Raw genomic sequence first — 14,917 nt, forward strand, 5'->3', positions numbered from 1 at the left:
TTATGCAGTGCCTGCAAGATGTTTTCTTCTTTTGTTAACAGTAAAACATGGCAAATAATGTCCAAGCTGATTCAGTAATGTCCTTCACTTTTGAGTTTTATGCTATTCACACTTATTTTCAGGGCTAAGACAAGTGTAAAGAAAGGAACGCTCACTGCGACTACAAGCACCCGGAAAAGGCCCGCTTTCCTTTTTTCTTTATCCTTCACGGGAAAGAGACAGGTCTACCCGTTCCTCTCTTTCCTCGGAAGGTTCATTTGAAGCAGAAGGTCAGGACTTCAGACCCGGAAGTTGGGCCCAAGCCTTCCTCACTGCAAAGCTAATGAGCTCCTCATTCCAGGAATTCTATCCTGAATTCTCCGTCTTGCCCTCTGCATGCGTCTCCTAAGACCTATTTGTGGGTACACTTCGAAGTAAACACAACCTTTCCTTCTCACACCCATTTATATGCCAGCAAAATAACATGGAATGAGAAAAGAAGAAATAGTAGTATAAAGACAACCAAGACTTTGTTCAATGGGGATAAAGCCACAACCAACCCAGCGTCACGACTTTCCTTTCCTCCACGAGGTGTGGAATTATTTTTGCTCATCCACAAAAAATAATTTTACAGCAAAAACCTGTACGCCTTATAAAACTGAATAATTCAGCTTAATCTTGCGTGAAAAACTAACATCAATACAAGGGAGTAAGTGGATATATGGAAAACGGAAGCACCAAATTAAGCAGCTTGCAAACATATAAAGTCATTAACATTAGCCTGCATACATACAAATGTGCCCTGTGCTGGCTGGGAATCAGAATTTTAATTTTCTTCAGTTGAGCAGTTACAAGATCTCACTCTTAATCAAAATATGAGTAATGCCATTGTAACAGTGGTGGGGGTGGGGGGAGACGAGCTTAATATCCACTGATAGATTTTCCTTAATGAGAAACAGAAATATATACTATGGGGCAATTTTTTTTTCACTATTTGATTCAGTTTTATTATCTTTGTAAGTATTTAATCATAAGTTCCAGAGAAGCATTATTCTATTTATCATTGCAAATATATGGCATATCACCTATATGTTAAACTGTCTTTTGTGGACAGATTTCCATCACATGGTTTTCATGCGTAAATTTGAAGATTATTATTTTTTAAAGTTTCACCTTTACTGACATATAACTGATATATAAGACTGTAAGATATTTCCAACTGTACCTCGTGGTAATTTGGTATGCTATCTATCTAGACACTGTGAAAGGTTCTCTCCATTTAGTTAATGATGGGCAATTCTTATTGTAACTCCCACCAGTCAAAACTGAGATTATATTCTGCTATAACACTCCCGCATTTCATGATCCAGAGCAATAGTTTTCGAAGCGTTTTTCCTGGACAAGCAGGACCCAGTGTCGCCTGAGAGTTTGTTAAAAATATCCAGCAGAAATTCAAATTCTTGGGACTAGCTCAGAGCTACTGAAACAGAAATTCCGGGGGTGGGGCTCAGAAATCTGTATTTTCACGGGTCTTCCAGGTGACCTAATGCACATAAACAGACTGGCTCAGGGCCAGGGAAGGTGAAATCTACAGGTTAATGCTGTCATTGCCTGCAACGGAGAAGAGAGAGGCTTGCTCCTACTGTTACGGATTTTCCAATCCAACTTGGTAGATAAACCACAGATGTGTGGGATGTTAAGAACAATACAAGAGTTTGACGAGCAGTCCAAGGCAATGTCAGAAGAGACGCGGAAAAGACACTGCCAAATGTTTCCCTTTAAATCACTTCTGTAACCCCAGTGTCCACCTCCTTCTGTCCACTGCTGGGTCCAAGTCGTTCTGTACCTTTTTCACCTCTGGTGAATTCTAAGCAAATCACTGCTTTTGAAGATCATGCAAGCAATATCTATTGCATTTTTTATAATGCTCTATGCCTGCTTTTATATAGATCATGTTATTTGATCTTTGCAATTCTGTAAAGTTTAACCCATTGGGAAATTCGTGTGTCAATTTAGAACTTCTAATAAAGTCCCTAAGTTAACAACCACTTTTTGAGAGTAGACTGTACGAGGCACTTTCCTATAAAAATATTTCTAGCCCCTACAATTCTGTAAGCTGTCCTGAGACAGCAAATATATTCAACCTAAGAATACAGAAAAGGTATTAAAACATATACCATAAAATTACATTAAAATACAACATTAACCATTTCATGAAGTATGTTAAATCCTGCATGGATTTCATATGGTGCTATTTATTACAAAATGTGGTGATATTGTGAGCGGGAAGGCTTCATTTCCTCATAATAAGGGTGAGGGGAAGGGAATGACAATATAGGACTTCAAAATTCCTGCCATAAAATAAGCCTATTTTTCCTTCAATAATTCCCTATAATATCTGAGCATCACACTTCTATATCCTCCTAAAAAATCTAACGTTACATTCAAAATTTTAAAAATTCAAAAGAACTTTCAAGTTCTAAAACATGATCATTTTATATCTCAGTATTAGTGGTACCAATAAAATCCCACCATTCTTGCATATTTCCTTGTTCTAGGTGCATTAGTTCCTCACTCGACGGGTGATTTCCATGGGACTCAAACACCTCAACCACACCGGCCTCTACGGTGTCTTTATGGCTCAGGCCATCGGCAAAGACCACGTTCTATTGAATCTGTAGTACAGTTTCGATCTGGAAGGAGCCATAAGCTTGGTGACCACCTATGGTACAGATCACCCCCCATACAGCATGCTTTGTTAGTGAACAGACTCTCAACCAAGAGCAGGCAGTGGTCCAGGCTGTCCATGGTGCTGCAGACTCGTTATTCATGCATTCCTCTGCTTCATGAGTTCATCGAGGAAGCTGACGAGACCTTCTTCACAGGCATTAAGCCTTGGAAGTGGCAGTCACCCCTTGATCTACTGGCTGTGAAATACTTCTCCCTCAGATTATCAGCTAAATTACCTAAAAGTATAGGCTAGCCTGAAGCATTATCTAGATATCTAGGGCACAGAACTTCTGAACAACAGGGCAGAAGAGGTGAGGGAGCCATCCTTGAGAATTGCTCATCACTGTCCCGGCCTTCCCATTAGGTCACAAGATTGCTCTCAGGTTGGCTCAGGATCGGGTCTAGGGACCCCGGGATTTTCAGGATAGTAGGCAAGTAAACACCTCAACTGAAAGTAGTCCTCAGCGTGAACTCAAGCGATATTTTGGCTGCTTGAACCTGGAACGCTATTTCCTTCCACGGAAATAAAAGCCTTTTCTGGAAATCCTTTCCAATCACATTCTCTGGAAACGCTGTCTCAATAAGGGAAGCCAACATGTTAGGAGACTTGTAAGATTTGCAGGTGTGAGAACTGCCACCTTTCCTGTTCTTAGTGCTCTGCAAACCATCCCTCTCGGAATCTCACAGATGGTTGTTTACTAAGCCAGTACAAAGGTCCATTTCCAAATCATGACTTCTGCAAACTGAGTCCTCAGTCTTATGGCTTCTAGAAAATCCTGGTGCTCACTGCTGAACTGCTTCTGATCCTACATCCATACGTATTCAACAGGTTTCCCTCAAAATATTTTTCTGATACATCACTTTACTAGCACTTGGAATTGTAAGTGCTTAACAATCATTAAACAAATATTTCCTCGACTTTGTGTAACAGAACGTAAAAGGAAGGGCTCCGAGGGCTTTCACCATTTAGCCAAGTCTTTATCTTTGTCAAATTCCCTTCAAACTTAGGAGTTTACGCTAAACAAATCGATGAACAGCTTCAGTTTCCTTTGGCATTTTTCACTGTTTGGCTTCTTTCCACAGATCTGTAGTACAGGTTTGAAACTGGTAGGAACATGCATTCCTGGCACGTGCATTTCTAGCACTTTTTTTCAGGAAGGTTTAACATTTTCCTTGTGTGGTTTTCCCTCCTGCTTTGTTCTGCTCTGGGTTTGCTGTGTATTCAGCAAAACAGAAGACTTCATCAATTTTTCAAAAGAGCAAGAACAAAGGAAGTAAAGTAGGACCCGAGGGACACAGGCATGAAGGGAGAAGGAGGGGGCATAAACTTTCACGGCAGTGCACTAACTCCAGGAGCAAAATTCCAAGAACACGGTTCAAGCCGGATGGTCACCTGCCTGTTCCAAACGTCTCCAGAGTCACAGAAAATTCAAGTCAACAGAAGATGCTCTGTTGATACTATGGCAGCTCGGGTTCCTATGCCCATCACGGAAGCTTGCCCGCCATGGCTGGAGGCTCAAAGCTGGGAGCTCATAATCGTTTTGAAGACCACACACGGAAAAGTGTCAAGAGGAAGAAAAAAAAAAAAAAGGAAATATGTCTGGAGTGACGAAGCTGGTTCAACACAAATCTTTAAAAAAAAAAAAAAACTTTAACCACACTCCCAGACATACAAAACACACATCAAGACAAACATGCCTCCTCCATTTGGAAAGTGAGCCATATCCTAGATGCCACACAGGGCAAAGGTACTATTGTTTTCCAAAGATAGAGATATCATGGCTTCCCAAACCCATTTCCAAGTTAAATGCAGTGAGACTAGCCCATTACCATCAACTCTCTATAGTGGATGTTGGGCCCGCTTTTCAATCGATTCTGGTTGGCTTCCACTCTTAACTATGGGGTCCCAGGTCTTTACGAAGGTCATGGACTTATGGACTGAGGAACTAGGAATTGCTATGTAGCCTGTCATAAACTGGTTGCTAATTTAATGTGCTAGAATAAATGTTCCTATATCAAATATTTGGCAAATCAAACAGACATATGTGCAAACAAAAACGAGTCACGCTTTCTCATGTATATATCTAACACAAAATATTTATATGAGTTGATAACACTGTACTCTGGTGTATTTCATGTGTTTCTAGGTACCTGTAGCCGAAACGTCTGTAAGACTGGGTCTGCCCCTCAGATCTCCTAGGGTCTCAAATAGCAGAGGCTTTGTTTTCTCTAAGAGAAAGTACCCAGAGCAGCTGATAAAGGGCCACCAACAATGGGACAACATTAAGAATGTCCTGATGATGGACCCTCTCCAAGTATTTGCGTAACGCCCTTTGCCCTGAATTTGGATCAACTGAGAACTATCCAGTTAAGAAAAAGTCCTACAAACATGGCTTTTCCTAGCCTACAGTCATGCATCAGTAAGTTCTTAATTCTTTATGGCTTATGAGTACTTTTAAAAAGAAAAAAACCCCAGTTTTCTGCCAAAGCCTGGCTCCAGAATCAGATGGGGGTGGCTGTGGGACTTGTGATCCACAGATAATAGAAAATCCCCATTGTCTGGAAGGTGGGACTGGGGGAACTTTCGCTTTCATATTCATAGCATGACAGCAAGGGCTTTCCACGTGTGAGGGATGGCAACCAATTAGTTTGCACAGGTACATCATCATTACAGAGAGTGGAAAATGCACAAAAATCCAGGCAAACAAAGTAAACGGAAACAAATAACTTCCTTATTGCATATTAATCCTTTCTTATTTTTCCTTAGTAGATGAAAGTTTCCAAATATGGAGTCAGCTATCATTCAAACCCAGGCAGAAGGACGCCAGGCTGGGAGGGCCGTCTCATCCCCCCCCCCACCCCCACCCCCCCCCCCCCCACCATCCCAGTGGTCCACAAACCATTCTTAAAGGGCGGCTTACTGATGTGAAATTCTTCTTAGAGACCTGGGGCTTCCTTTTGAAATGCAAACATGACAATAACTGTTCCACTAAGAAATCCACATGGAGCCTGTTACTTGCTTACAGCGGGGGGGGGGGGGGGGGGGGGCACTTTTCCTTTGGGTCTAAGTCAAGTTAATAAATTTAAGATACCTGGGAGAGCTGGGTGCCCTGGACTTTTGGCAGATGTCCAGAACTAAAAGAGCTAATGCATTATTTTACTGTGTTTCTTTATGAGAAGAAACAGCCTGCTGCCAGCTCAGCTCAGGAATCAGATGGGGAGCAGGGGTGGGGGGCAACGTGGAGCCCCTGGATAAGGCAAAATACAGATGATCTTAGGAGAATTCTTCTCATGTGAGCATTCCCTTCAACCAGAGGGAAGGGCCTGGGGGAGGACAGTGGCCGTGGCCTCGGCTGGCCCTCGTTACCTGGATAGAGGTCAGGCCCGGGCCCCGGGGAGCGTCCCACCACACTGTCGGCAGCGGCATCTCGTGGGGAAGTGGCCGAGGGCAGGGGCTGCACGGTGAGGCAATCCGTGAGCAGGTCGGGATGTAGCTCTGTGCTGGACCGCAACTAGGAGAAGGAGAAAACAGAAGACAGATGAGAAAGGAAAGCCGTTCCTTGGAACACTTCCCCGCAAAGGCATCGTGCCCTAAGGTTCGATGCGATGCAATTCAGCACACATATATTTATTAAATAGCAACAACCGTGGGTCAGCCATTGGGCTTAACAGAGAGTCAATAGGATGGTGACTTCTCCAGGGCTGATAACACCTGGCAGGTGATTCCGGAAAAGTACGCAGCTTAGAGGCAGATTTGACTTCGGTCTTTGATGTGTTTCTACTTCTGGGAACCCAGCTTCCAATTATATTTCCGTTTATTTGGTCTGTATCTTATCAGAACTTGTAGTGATAACAAAAACAGACTCAAGTATATTTGGTCCAGATTGGAAGGTGCTTTTAAAATAAAGAGGTATGACCAAGAAAATATCTCAGAGATAACTGAGAAACGCCCATTGAAATTTGGTGCCTACAGATTTTACATGAGAAGAAAATATGTAGGTTAAATTTTAAAATATTATGGAGCACGATTCATTAGCAGCAATAAAAACCCAACAGTCAGTTGCACATGCATGCACACACACGTGCGCGCGCGCGCACACACACACACACACACACACACACACACACAAATAAGGCACCACAATTTAGATCTTCATTTAATCATAATAGCAAAATACTTCTTTACATATTAAAGAGTTATATGTTTAAAAAAAAAAAGGCAGGGATGCCTGGGTGGCTCAGTCGATTAAGCCTCTGACTTCGGCTCAGGTCATGATCTCACAGTTTGTGAGTTTGAGCCCCATGTGGGGCTCTGTGCTGACAGTTCAGAGCCTGGAGCCTGCTTTGAATTCTGTGTCTCCCTTTCTCTGCCCTTCCCATGCTCACACTCTGTCTCTCGCTCTCAAAAATAAACATTAAAAAAATTTTTTTTAAATAAAGGCAAAAAAATCTAAGACTGAAGAATAGGTGAAAAATTATCTGATCTCTTTATGAAAAAGAATTCTGGGAGTGTAATTTGAATGGGGAAAAATCACAACGAGAAGTTTAGCTACAGGAAAAATACAAACCTCTGCTTCTATAAAGACATAAAACCTTAAAAATATAGAACTATATTTGTTACATATACTGAGAATAGCATCTTCCGTGTTTAAAGAGAGCATATGAATTCATTTTGCCTTTATCAAGACAGAACTAAACCTTCAGTTCTAGGGTTGGAGTACACTAACTCAGCCAACAAGTATTTATCGAGTGTCAGCTGCTCCTCTAGGCTCTGGGAATACTGGTATGGAGCTTCTCCTCTAGAGTGAACCCGGAAAATCCATGATGTCAGGGGGCACTGCTGCTGGGGAAGACCAATATACAGAGAAGGGAGACTGCGGATAGGAAGGACAGCGACCTTAGGTAGACAGCCTCTTGGAGAGGGCTCTGGAAAGGAGCCTGGGAAAGGGGGAGGGACTGAGGCCTGAAGATACGTCAGGGAAGAACCCACCGGCCCTGGGGTGCCTGGATCATCAGAGAAGAGTGAGACCGGAGCGGCACCAGCTTGGGTCTTGGAGAAGGGAAACAAGACAGAACCAGGGACATAAGTGGGGAGAGACGAAATATGTTTACTAGAGCAGGAAAGGGCCTTCCAGATCATTTAAGGCTCTTAAACATTCTCTAGTCCAGAAATTACCTAATGAGTGGGGCAGGAAGCACACAGTGATTGCCTCACTGCGCAGCCCTTGATAGGAAGAAAATATTTAAAAAAGGAGAACTACCGGGGTGCCTGGGTGGCTCAGTCGGTTAAGCGTCTGACTGGCTCAGATCATGATCTTGCCATTCGTGAGTTCAAGCCTCGCTGTGGGCTCTGTGCTGATAGCTCAGAGCCTAGAGCCTGCTTCAGATTCTGTGTCTCCCTCCCTCTCTCTCTCTCTCTCTCTCTGCCCCTCCCCTGCTTGCACTCTCCCTCTCTCTCTCTCTCAAAAATAACTAAATAATAAAGTTTAACTGACTGAGCCACACAGGCGCCCCTCCTCTGTTTTGTTTGTTTGTTTAATCCTTTCCTCCGCTTTCCAAGTTTTCTACATTCCGATGATGAGTTAGAACTGGCTTGCACCCATCTAAGAGAGCTGTTCGTGTGTATCTTTCCCAAACCGTCCAGGCAATGATGTCAAACTTTGAGCTTGAACTTGGTCAGGTTGAGAATATTTACACCATGGAAATTGGCAAATGCTACAAACTGGGCCTTTTTCATCTGGAGAGCTGGTTAACTACTACTCTGATCAGAAAGAAAACCAGACACGCACACAAAACATCAGTAAGTCGCTAGGCAGTAACATCAGCATTCCTTGGACCTCAGCAAGCTTCATAAAGAGACAAACATATGTCCAGGTCTTAGTCCAAGAATATACAAATGGCATAGTGACCCCAAGTACAGAGAAAGAGCATTTAACACATGTAGTGAACGAGACATAATTACATTATAATTTCCTCAGCTTTGCCACATTGGAATCTCTGACCAAGACCATCTGAATTAGTGGCTAACCCTCTTAGGGCTTTTGGAAGGTATGTTTGTTATTTTGGTACTAACCTAACACATGCTGCATAAGAAAAACTGGAAAAAAATCCAGGCTTCGAATGAGTTCTGGTGATCACTTTTAATTTACATTTTATCATTACAACGTGATCTGGGGCCCACATGTTCTATGAAGCATAGACATGAACATCTCTCTGCTTTCTATTACTCTAGGGTTTTGTAGTTATCGCTACCAATTCGGTCTTTCCAAAAAATTTCATGGCCATGGACACTCCCGGAGTCAAAGCAGGCAACTCTTCCTTAGCTTCAACACATACTCATGGTTGCTAAGAGTGTAATTCTGCATGACTTTGTGGGGAGAGTTAATTTGGTTTTCTCTGGGATTAGGCATGGTTCTAGAAAGTGCTTCTTAAATTGAACAAGCCTTGAGGAACTTATGTGTAATTTCCAAAGGAAGACCACATGCATAGAAACGCAGCAATGATACGTAAGGTTAGTATTATTCTCTCCCTTCTGGATTATTTAAGGCTCTTAAACGTTCTCTAGTCCAGGGATTATCTAATGGGTGAGGCAGGGGGGTATAGCACGAGCTCCTGGGAGGGCTGTCATTCTATATAAAAGTTTTATATTTGGAGTAAGAAACCCAACTATTTATATAAGACAAATTACACAATGTATATTTCAGTATCTTCTTAGTTGCCAGGAACGTAAAGAAGATAGAAAGAGATTCTCCAATGAGGGATGATGTCTAACTATGGTTCTCCAATCTGGGCGTGTGTGAGAACCACCTATAGGCCCCACCATAGAGCTGTTGACGTATTAGGTCTGGGGTACATTTATAACAAGTCCCCAGGTGGTGATGATGCTGTTGGTCTAGGGACCAGGCTTTCACAACCATTGGTCTCTACGAATCCTGATGCACGGAGCTGAGACCTTTCTGTTTAAGGGAAGAGGAAATGAGTTGTAGAAATAAGGAATCCTAAAACCTGAATTGTCTTTAAGACCCGCGCCTCACGTGACGGCTGCTTATTATGTCTCCCTTGAGACCACGTAACAAGCAATGGTTACATGAGGTGTGGGTCTTAAACACAATTCAGATTTTTATCTTCTTTCACGGGAGTAAAAAAAAAAAAGTTAAGAAAATTTTTCATTACAGTCTAATCACCTATCCTTAGGAGATAGCAAAGAACTTGTCCTTTATGGAAACTTTATTGATCTTTATAGAAAGAAGTAGAATGTGACCCACTAATCATCAATTTGTCTACTTTAAAGGCCTGCTGTGTCTCATAACCAAGGGACCTCTATTTACGTCACAGAATGTGAAAGGCACTCCTGGAGTCGTTCAACTCCGTTGCCCGAACCAACACCCCTTGGTTCCAGAGTGCCACTGCCTGTCTTGATCTTTCTCGTTCATTCGCTGGAAAAATATTTCTTGGGCCTCAACCACACGCCAGGCACCATTCTAGTGGCCTGACGTACATCAGCAATCGAAGCAGACAAACAGGCCTCCTGAGGAGTCCCCATTCTGGAGGCAGTGAATGGTAAACAAACTAACCAGATAAGTAAATCAAACAGAAGGTGGCAACTGCTATAGAAAAAATGAGAAAAGGGTAAGGGCAGCTGCACTGGGCCCGAATGGGAATGTAGGGGGACTGTAGCCTCACTGGGAAGATATATTCGAGTCTGAAGGAGCTGGGGAAATGGGCTAAGTGCCTATCAAGGGGAAGAGAGTTCTAGAAGGAGAGAAGTAGGCAGAGCACGGCCTTGCTGTCTGCAAATAGCCCATCTATCATGGCTGCTCCCTCCTCCTGCCTGGCCTTCCTCCCCCCAGTGTAACTTCTCCAAGCCCCGGTTTCCGGCTAGCTGCCTGAAGGAAGCCTCTCACGACCAGGCCGGCCCACACTGCCTCCCATGGTACAGGGACAGCTGCAGGACCTGCTTTCAACAATCCTGCGACTGGACATGTGTTTGGGGCTTTGTTTCCTGTTACGACTTCCATCTGCACAATTGTGTTACGAAGTCCGTGAGGACCTGGCTGACTGGCTGCCCTTTTACACTTTGGAAACTCTACAGCCGGCGTCGGGGCAGACCATTTGGTGAGGACTAGGTCTGTAAGAACGAGACACAACGCTTCGTCTAAAGGAGGTTATGATCTCTAGTGGTGTGTGCGTGTGTCTAGAAAATACGATGTGGCCATGTCTCAGTTACCCCTGATGATGGAGGATCTGGAAAGACACAGATGATCGTAACTGTAGCAGAAAGGCTGATGATGTTTGGCCCACATCCATCCCGCCCCCTGATCCCTTTGATTAGCCCTGTGCTGACCCCCTGCCCCAGTTTTGATGTCCCCATCCCCTGGTCTCCGTGTACTTTCCGGCCAACAGCTGGCAGACCACTCCCCACCCCAAACACACATATGAATGGTTGACGTGTGCTCCTTTGTCTCTCAGCGGGGCAAACTTTGAGGCATAATTTGTGCTCCAGAACCCCCTATGGGGCTCTAGAGCTCCTGCCTAGCCCCTTTCCCTTCCCCATCCTTGTCCCAGGTTCTCCCGGGAGCACTCCTTTAAGAACTCATGCACCCCAGCCCTTGGCCCACAGTCTGCTTCCAGGAGCACCCAACTTAGTAGACACCCCCAAATTCATCTGATTTGGTTCAGGAATGCACCAGCCCATCAGCAGCACTGAAAGAGGTTCAGATGCACACCTTTTCCTCCTCTCCAGTGCTTGCTCTGCCCACACCCTGGGGGTATGGTAAACTGATGATTACTGAAAGTGGGGTGTTCTGGGCCTTTACCATAAGGCTAAAAGTATGACCAGGGAGTCTAATTTACAAGAACACTCAGCATCCAAGGTGCCTCATGTGTCCCTGGGGCCAAACCTTTGTCTTACGCGTGACTTCCCACTGCAACCTGGCTAAGGGGCTCTCAGACTCGGCTTGACTCCTTACGGTAGTGGGCAACTTACGTCATCTTGGCAGGAAGCTTCAACTTTAGACAGTGCTGATTGTCGGGAAGTATTATTATTGCAGATGGAGTCCTGATCCGGCTCTTAGTGACTTTTAGGAATGCATGCGTCTTTCTCTTCATGGAGAAAGGCTCGTGGACATACTAGGAAGAAAGGAGACATCTCCGCGTCTCAGAAACCAATCTGTGAGTCTTGGAGTATTAATGATCCTCATCTTCAACGACCCATTTTAGGGCTTAGTTTCTCAGCCTATCCAGGTGCAAGTAAACAAATTGGCTCCTTAGCTTCTGTGCAATCTCCCATTATGAAATATTTGTTCCAAATGATAGTTTTTCAACGTTAATAATGAAATCACCCATCAAGGCTTGACAAGGTTCCTACATTTAGAAACTTGAGCTGCTTCCCTAACAATGCAGGGATTTTTCCTAATATATAAAAACAAGGCACCGTCAATTGTGATTTGTATTTGTTTTTTGTTCAAGACTATTCTGTTAATGTTTATAAGCTCTTGAAACAAGAGACGGAAATTCTACTCCCGTCATTTTCTCATTTCAGATATGATTGAATAATCGTCCAAGATTAAGTGAGTCAAGTGGAAATAATTAGGAAAGGGAAAAAGGCCCAGATTCTCCAATTTTCAGTTCCATTACATTTTATTCCAAGAGCAAAGGCATTCTGTTGGTCTCAAGCGAGACATACTTCCAAAGAAAACGAGGCACAATCAAAGGCCTTTTGTTTTCCTGTTCTCCAATGAGCACAGTCTATCTGGGCTATGCATGTTTATGCATCACCTTATAGGGATTCCTTTGTTCTCCAGAAATCAAATGCCACCAAAATATGTTTCTGAAGAAACTCAGCCAGAAGGAAAGACAAGTAGGATTATTTTTCCAGAGGGTTAAGGTTTAGTACCAGAACATTCTCATCAAGCATTCTCTATGACGCTTTGAGCAATGTGGATCTTGGGGAATTAACTCATTGCCAAAAGCCTTAAAAATAATTACAACGAATTAACCTATTATATTAATTACAATTAATTTCCAGTTGAATCTAAAAACTCTCTCTCTAGGGGATTCCTCAGCACTGACATTTATGAAGTGGCTTTGGCCTATCATAGGTAATTAATCTCCAACAATCTGCTATCAAATTCGTTTCCTTCGGGAGTGACCAATTTACAAAAGCAAAAGAAATGATAGTGAAGACTTAGAAAAACAGAACTGGAAGAAACCTCTTTGGGAACATGAGGTATTGGCCAGTCAGGCACCTGAATTTCTGTAACCTATTTACTTAGCAGTGACACCAAAGGCCCCAAATTTTGTCCACGGCCGATTAACGAACATGCCGAACTATCCGAATAGATACACTTTGTAAGTGACGTAAAAAATCTGTCCCAGTATAGATACAAGAAAACTACTGGTTATTCAGTCAAAAATGGTGGTTGAGGGAAACTATTCACAGAAACAGAATTTCAGAGTAAAAAGGAACCAGGGTCCAATCTTCCTACGCATCTGCTCTGTGACTGTGCTGTCCAGGAGAGCTTGCTTCCATAATGGAAGTTCAGCTCTGTCCTAATAAGTAGCCACTAGTCACATGTGAGTAATGGGCACTTGAAATGTGGTTCGTGCAACCGAGGAACCAAATTTTAAGGTGATTTAACTTAATTTTAAGTAATTTAAATTTCAATGCATGGTATTGAAGTGCCCGGTGACAACACTGCACAGCACGGTGGCAGCCTGGCCTTTGTCTAAATGCCTCTGACAACTCATTTCCCTACAACTTGGGTTCAACGGGTCTGATCGTTAGAAAGTTTTGCCTCCCATGGAACCGTGATCTGTCTCACCGCGATTCCCACTCATAGGGGCTCACCTCTCCCCTTCTCCCGCAGACCTCACGGAGTCACTTGGCTCACTGTCTGCTTTATGGCTCTGTGAATATTTGAGAAGCCTCGAAATGCTGCAGTTATCACAGAATTTCAGCCCTGAGAGGGGCCGTGGTTTAGTGTGTCTGAACGTCTATAGATTTTATACAGGTAAGAGAATACGTACGCAGGAGGAGTTCGGGTGTTTCAGTTTAACAAACCGTGGTTCAGCTACTGTGGGGTCCTGGGCAGGTATATTCACTAGCCTGAGTGTGGTTTCCCTTCTATAAAATCAGGCTGATAGCACTGAGCTGTGTCAGTTGTAGATTCAGAGAGGACTTAATGCCTGACTCACAGAAGTCACTTACCTAAAATGTCAGTCCCTGCTCTCCCACATAGTGGATTATTCCACTCACCACCCCACTTACTCTCACCACCAGACCTAACTGGACGTGCAAACGTGTAAATGACATCCCAGTACTGATGGACTGAACTAGCTGTCTGACCAGGACAAACACATCCCGTGTTCTCGACTCTCCACTTTTATCCTTGCAGCCTAGAAGAATCAGTAGCTTTCAAAACTCCACGTTACACACACTCTCTCTCTCATTCATTCATTCGGCACATTTACCGAGCCCTTACCATGCGTCCAAAACTATGATAGGTCTAGCAGATAAAGGAGTGTACAAGATAACTCAGCTCGGTGTCCTTGTGGAGTTGAGAGAATGGCTCAGATAAAACTTGCTACTAAGTAAAATCCCGACGTCTTTTCTCACATGGGAAGCTCTGTATTTCTGGGGGTCCTTTATATTCAGAAGCTGACTCTTCAAAGCCCTGTTGTCATTGCGGGGGGGGGGAGGGACAGGATCTCTCGGCTGTATACTACGTGATTCTGTCGCTCAGCTGGCTGCTTCATTTCCTACTTCAGTGCCATTTGCAATCGGGATCAAAGTATTTGTGGCACCAGAATCGATGTTAAATCTCAGTCCCAGAGGGAGTTATCTCTGGAAAATAGCACATGCCCTACTGACATGAAGCCATTAACAGCCACTTACACAACAGCTTATCTGTGATACAGATCATGAAAGGTAAGAGTGTAGGCTCTGGACCCAGAATACCTGGGTTTGAGCTTCCGTATCCTTACTTATGAAATGTTAGACAACAATAAACAAGTTGTTTCACATCTCTTTAGCTCGGTTTTCTCTGTAAGACGTGGCTAATGCCACATAATTTACAAGGTTGTTGTCGGTGGTAGGTATCATGAGATAAGTATTTCACTAACACATGGTTTAGAGCATTCAATAATTTCTACTGTTTCTTTTTCCATTAATACCCAGTGTGGAAGCACCACAGCACTGTTTAACATG

At 43.5% G+C, this 14,917-nt stretch overlaps 1 protein-coding gene across 6 annotated transcripts in view; it reads right to left on the reverse strand.

Annotated features, from left to right (window-relative positions):
- The window catches only part of GLIS3 (GLIS family zinc finger 3), a 502,487-nt gene that overhangs the window by 61,334 nt on the left and 426,236 nt on the right, over positions 1-14,917 (reverse strand). For all 6 annotated transcript variants that reach the window (XM_058695817.1, XM_058695819.1, XM_058695818.1 and 3 more), the window contains one exon: positions 6,077-6,221. In XM_058695817.1, the coding sequence (XP_058551800.1) occupies positions 6,077-6,221 (145 nt within the window). The remainder of the gene's footprint in view (positions 1-6,076; positions 6,222-14,917) is intronic.

This window comes from Neofelis nebulosa, chromosome 12, assembly GCF_028018385.1.
Source record: "Neofelis nebulosa isolate mNeoNeb1 chromosome 12, mNeoNeb1.pri, whole genome shotgun sequence".
In the NCBI taxonomy this organism is placed as follows: Eukaryota; Metazoa; Chordata; class Mammalia; order Carnivora; family Felidae; genus Neofelis; species Neofelis nebulosa.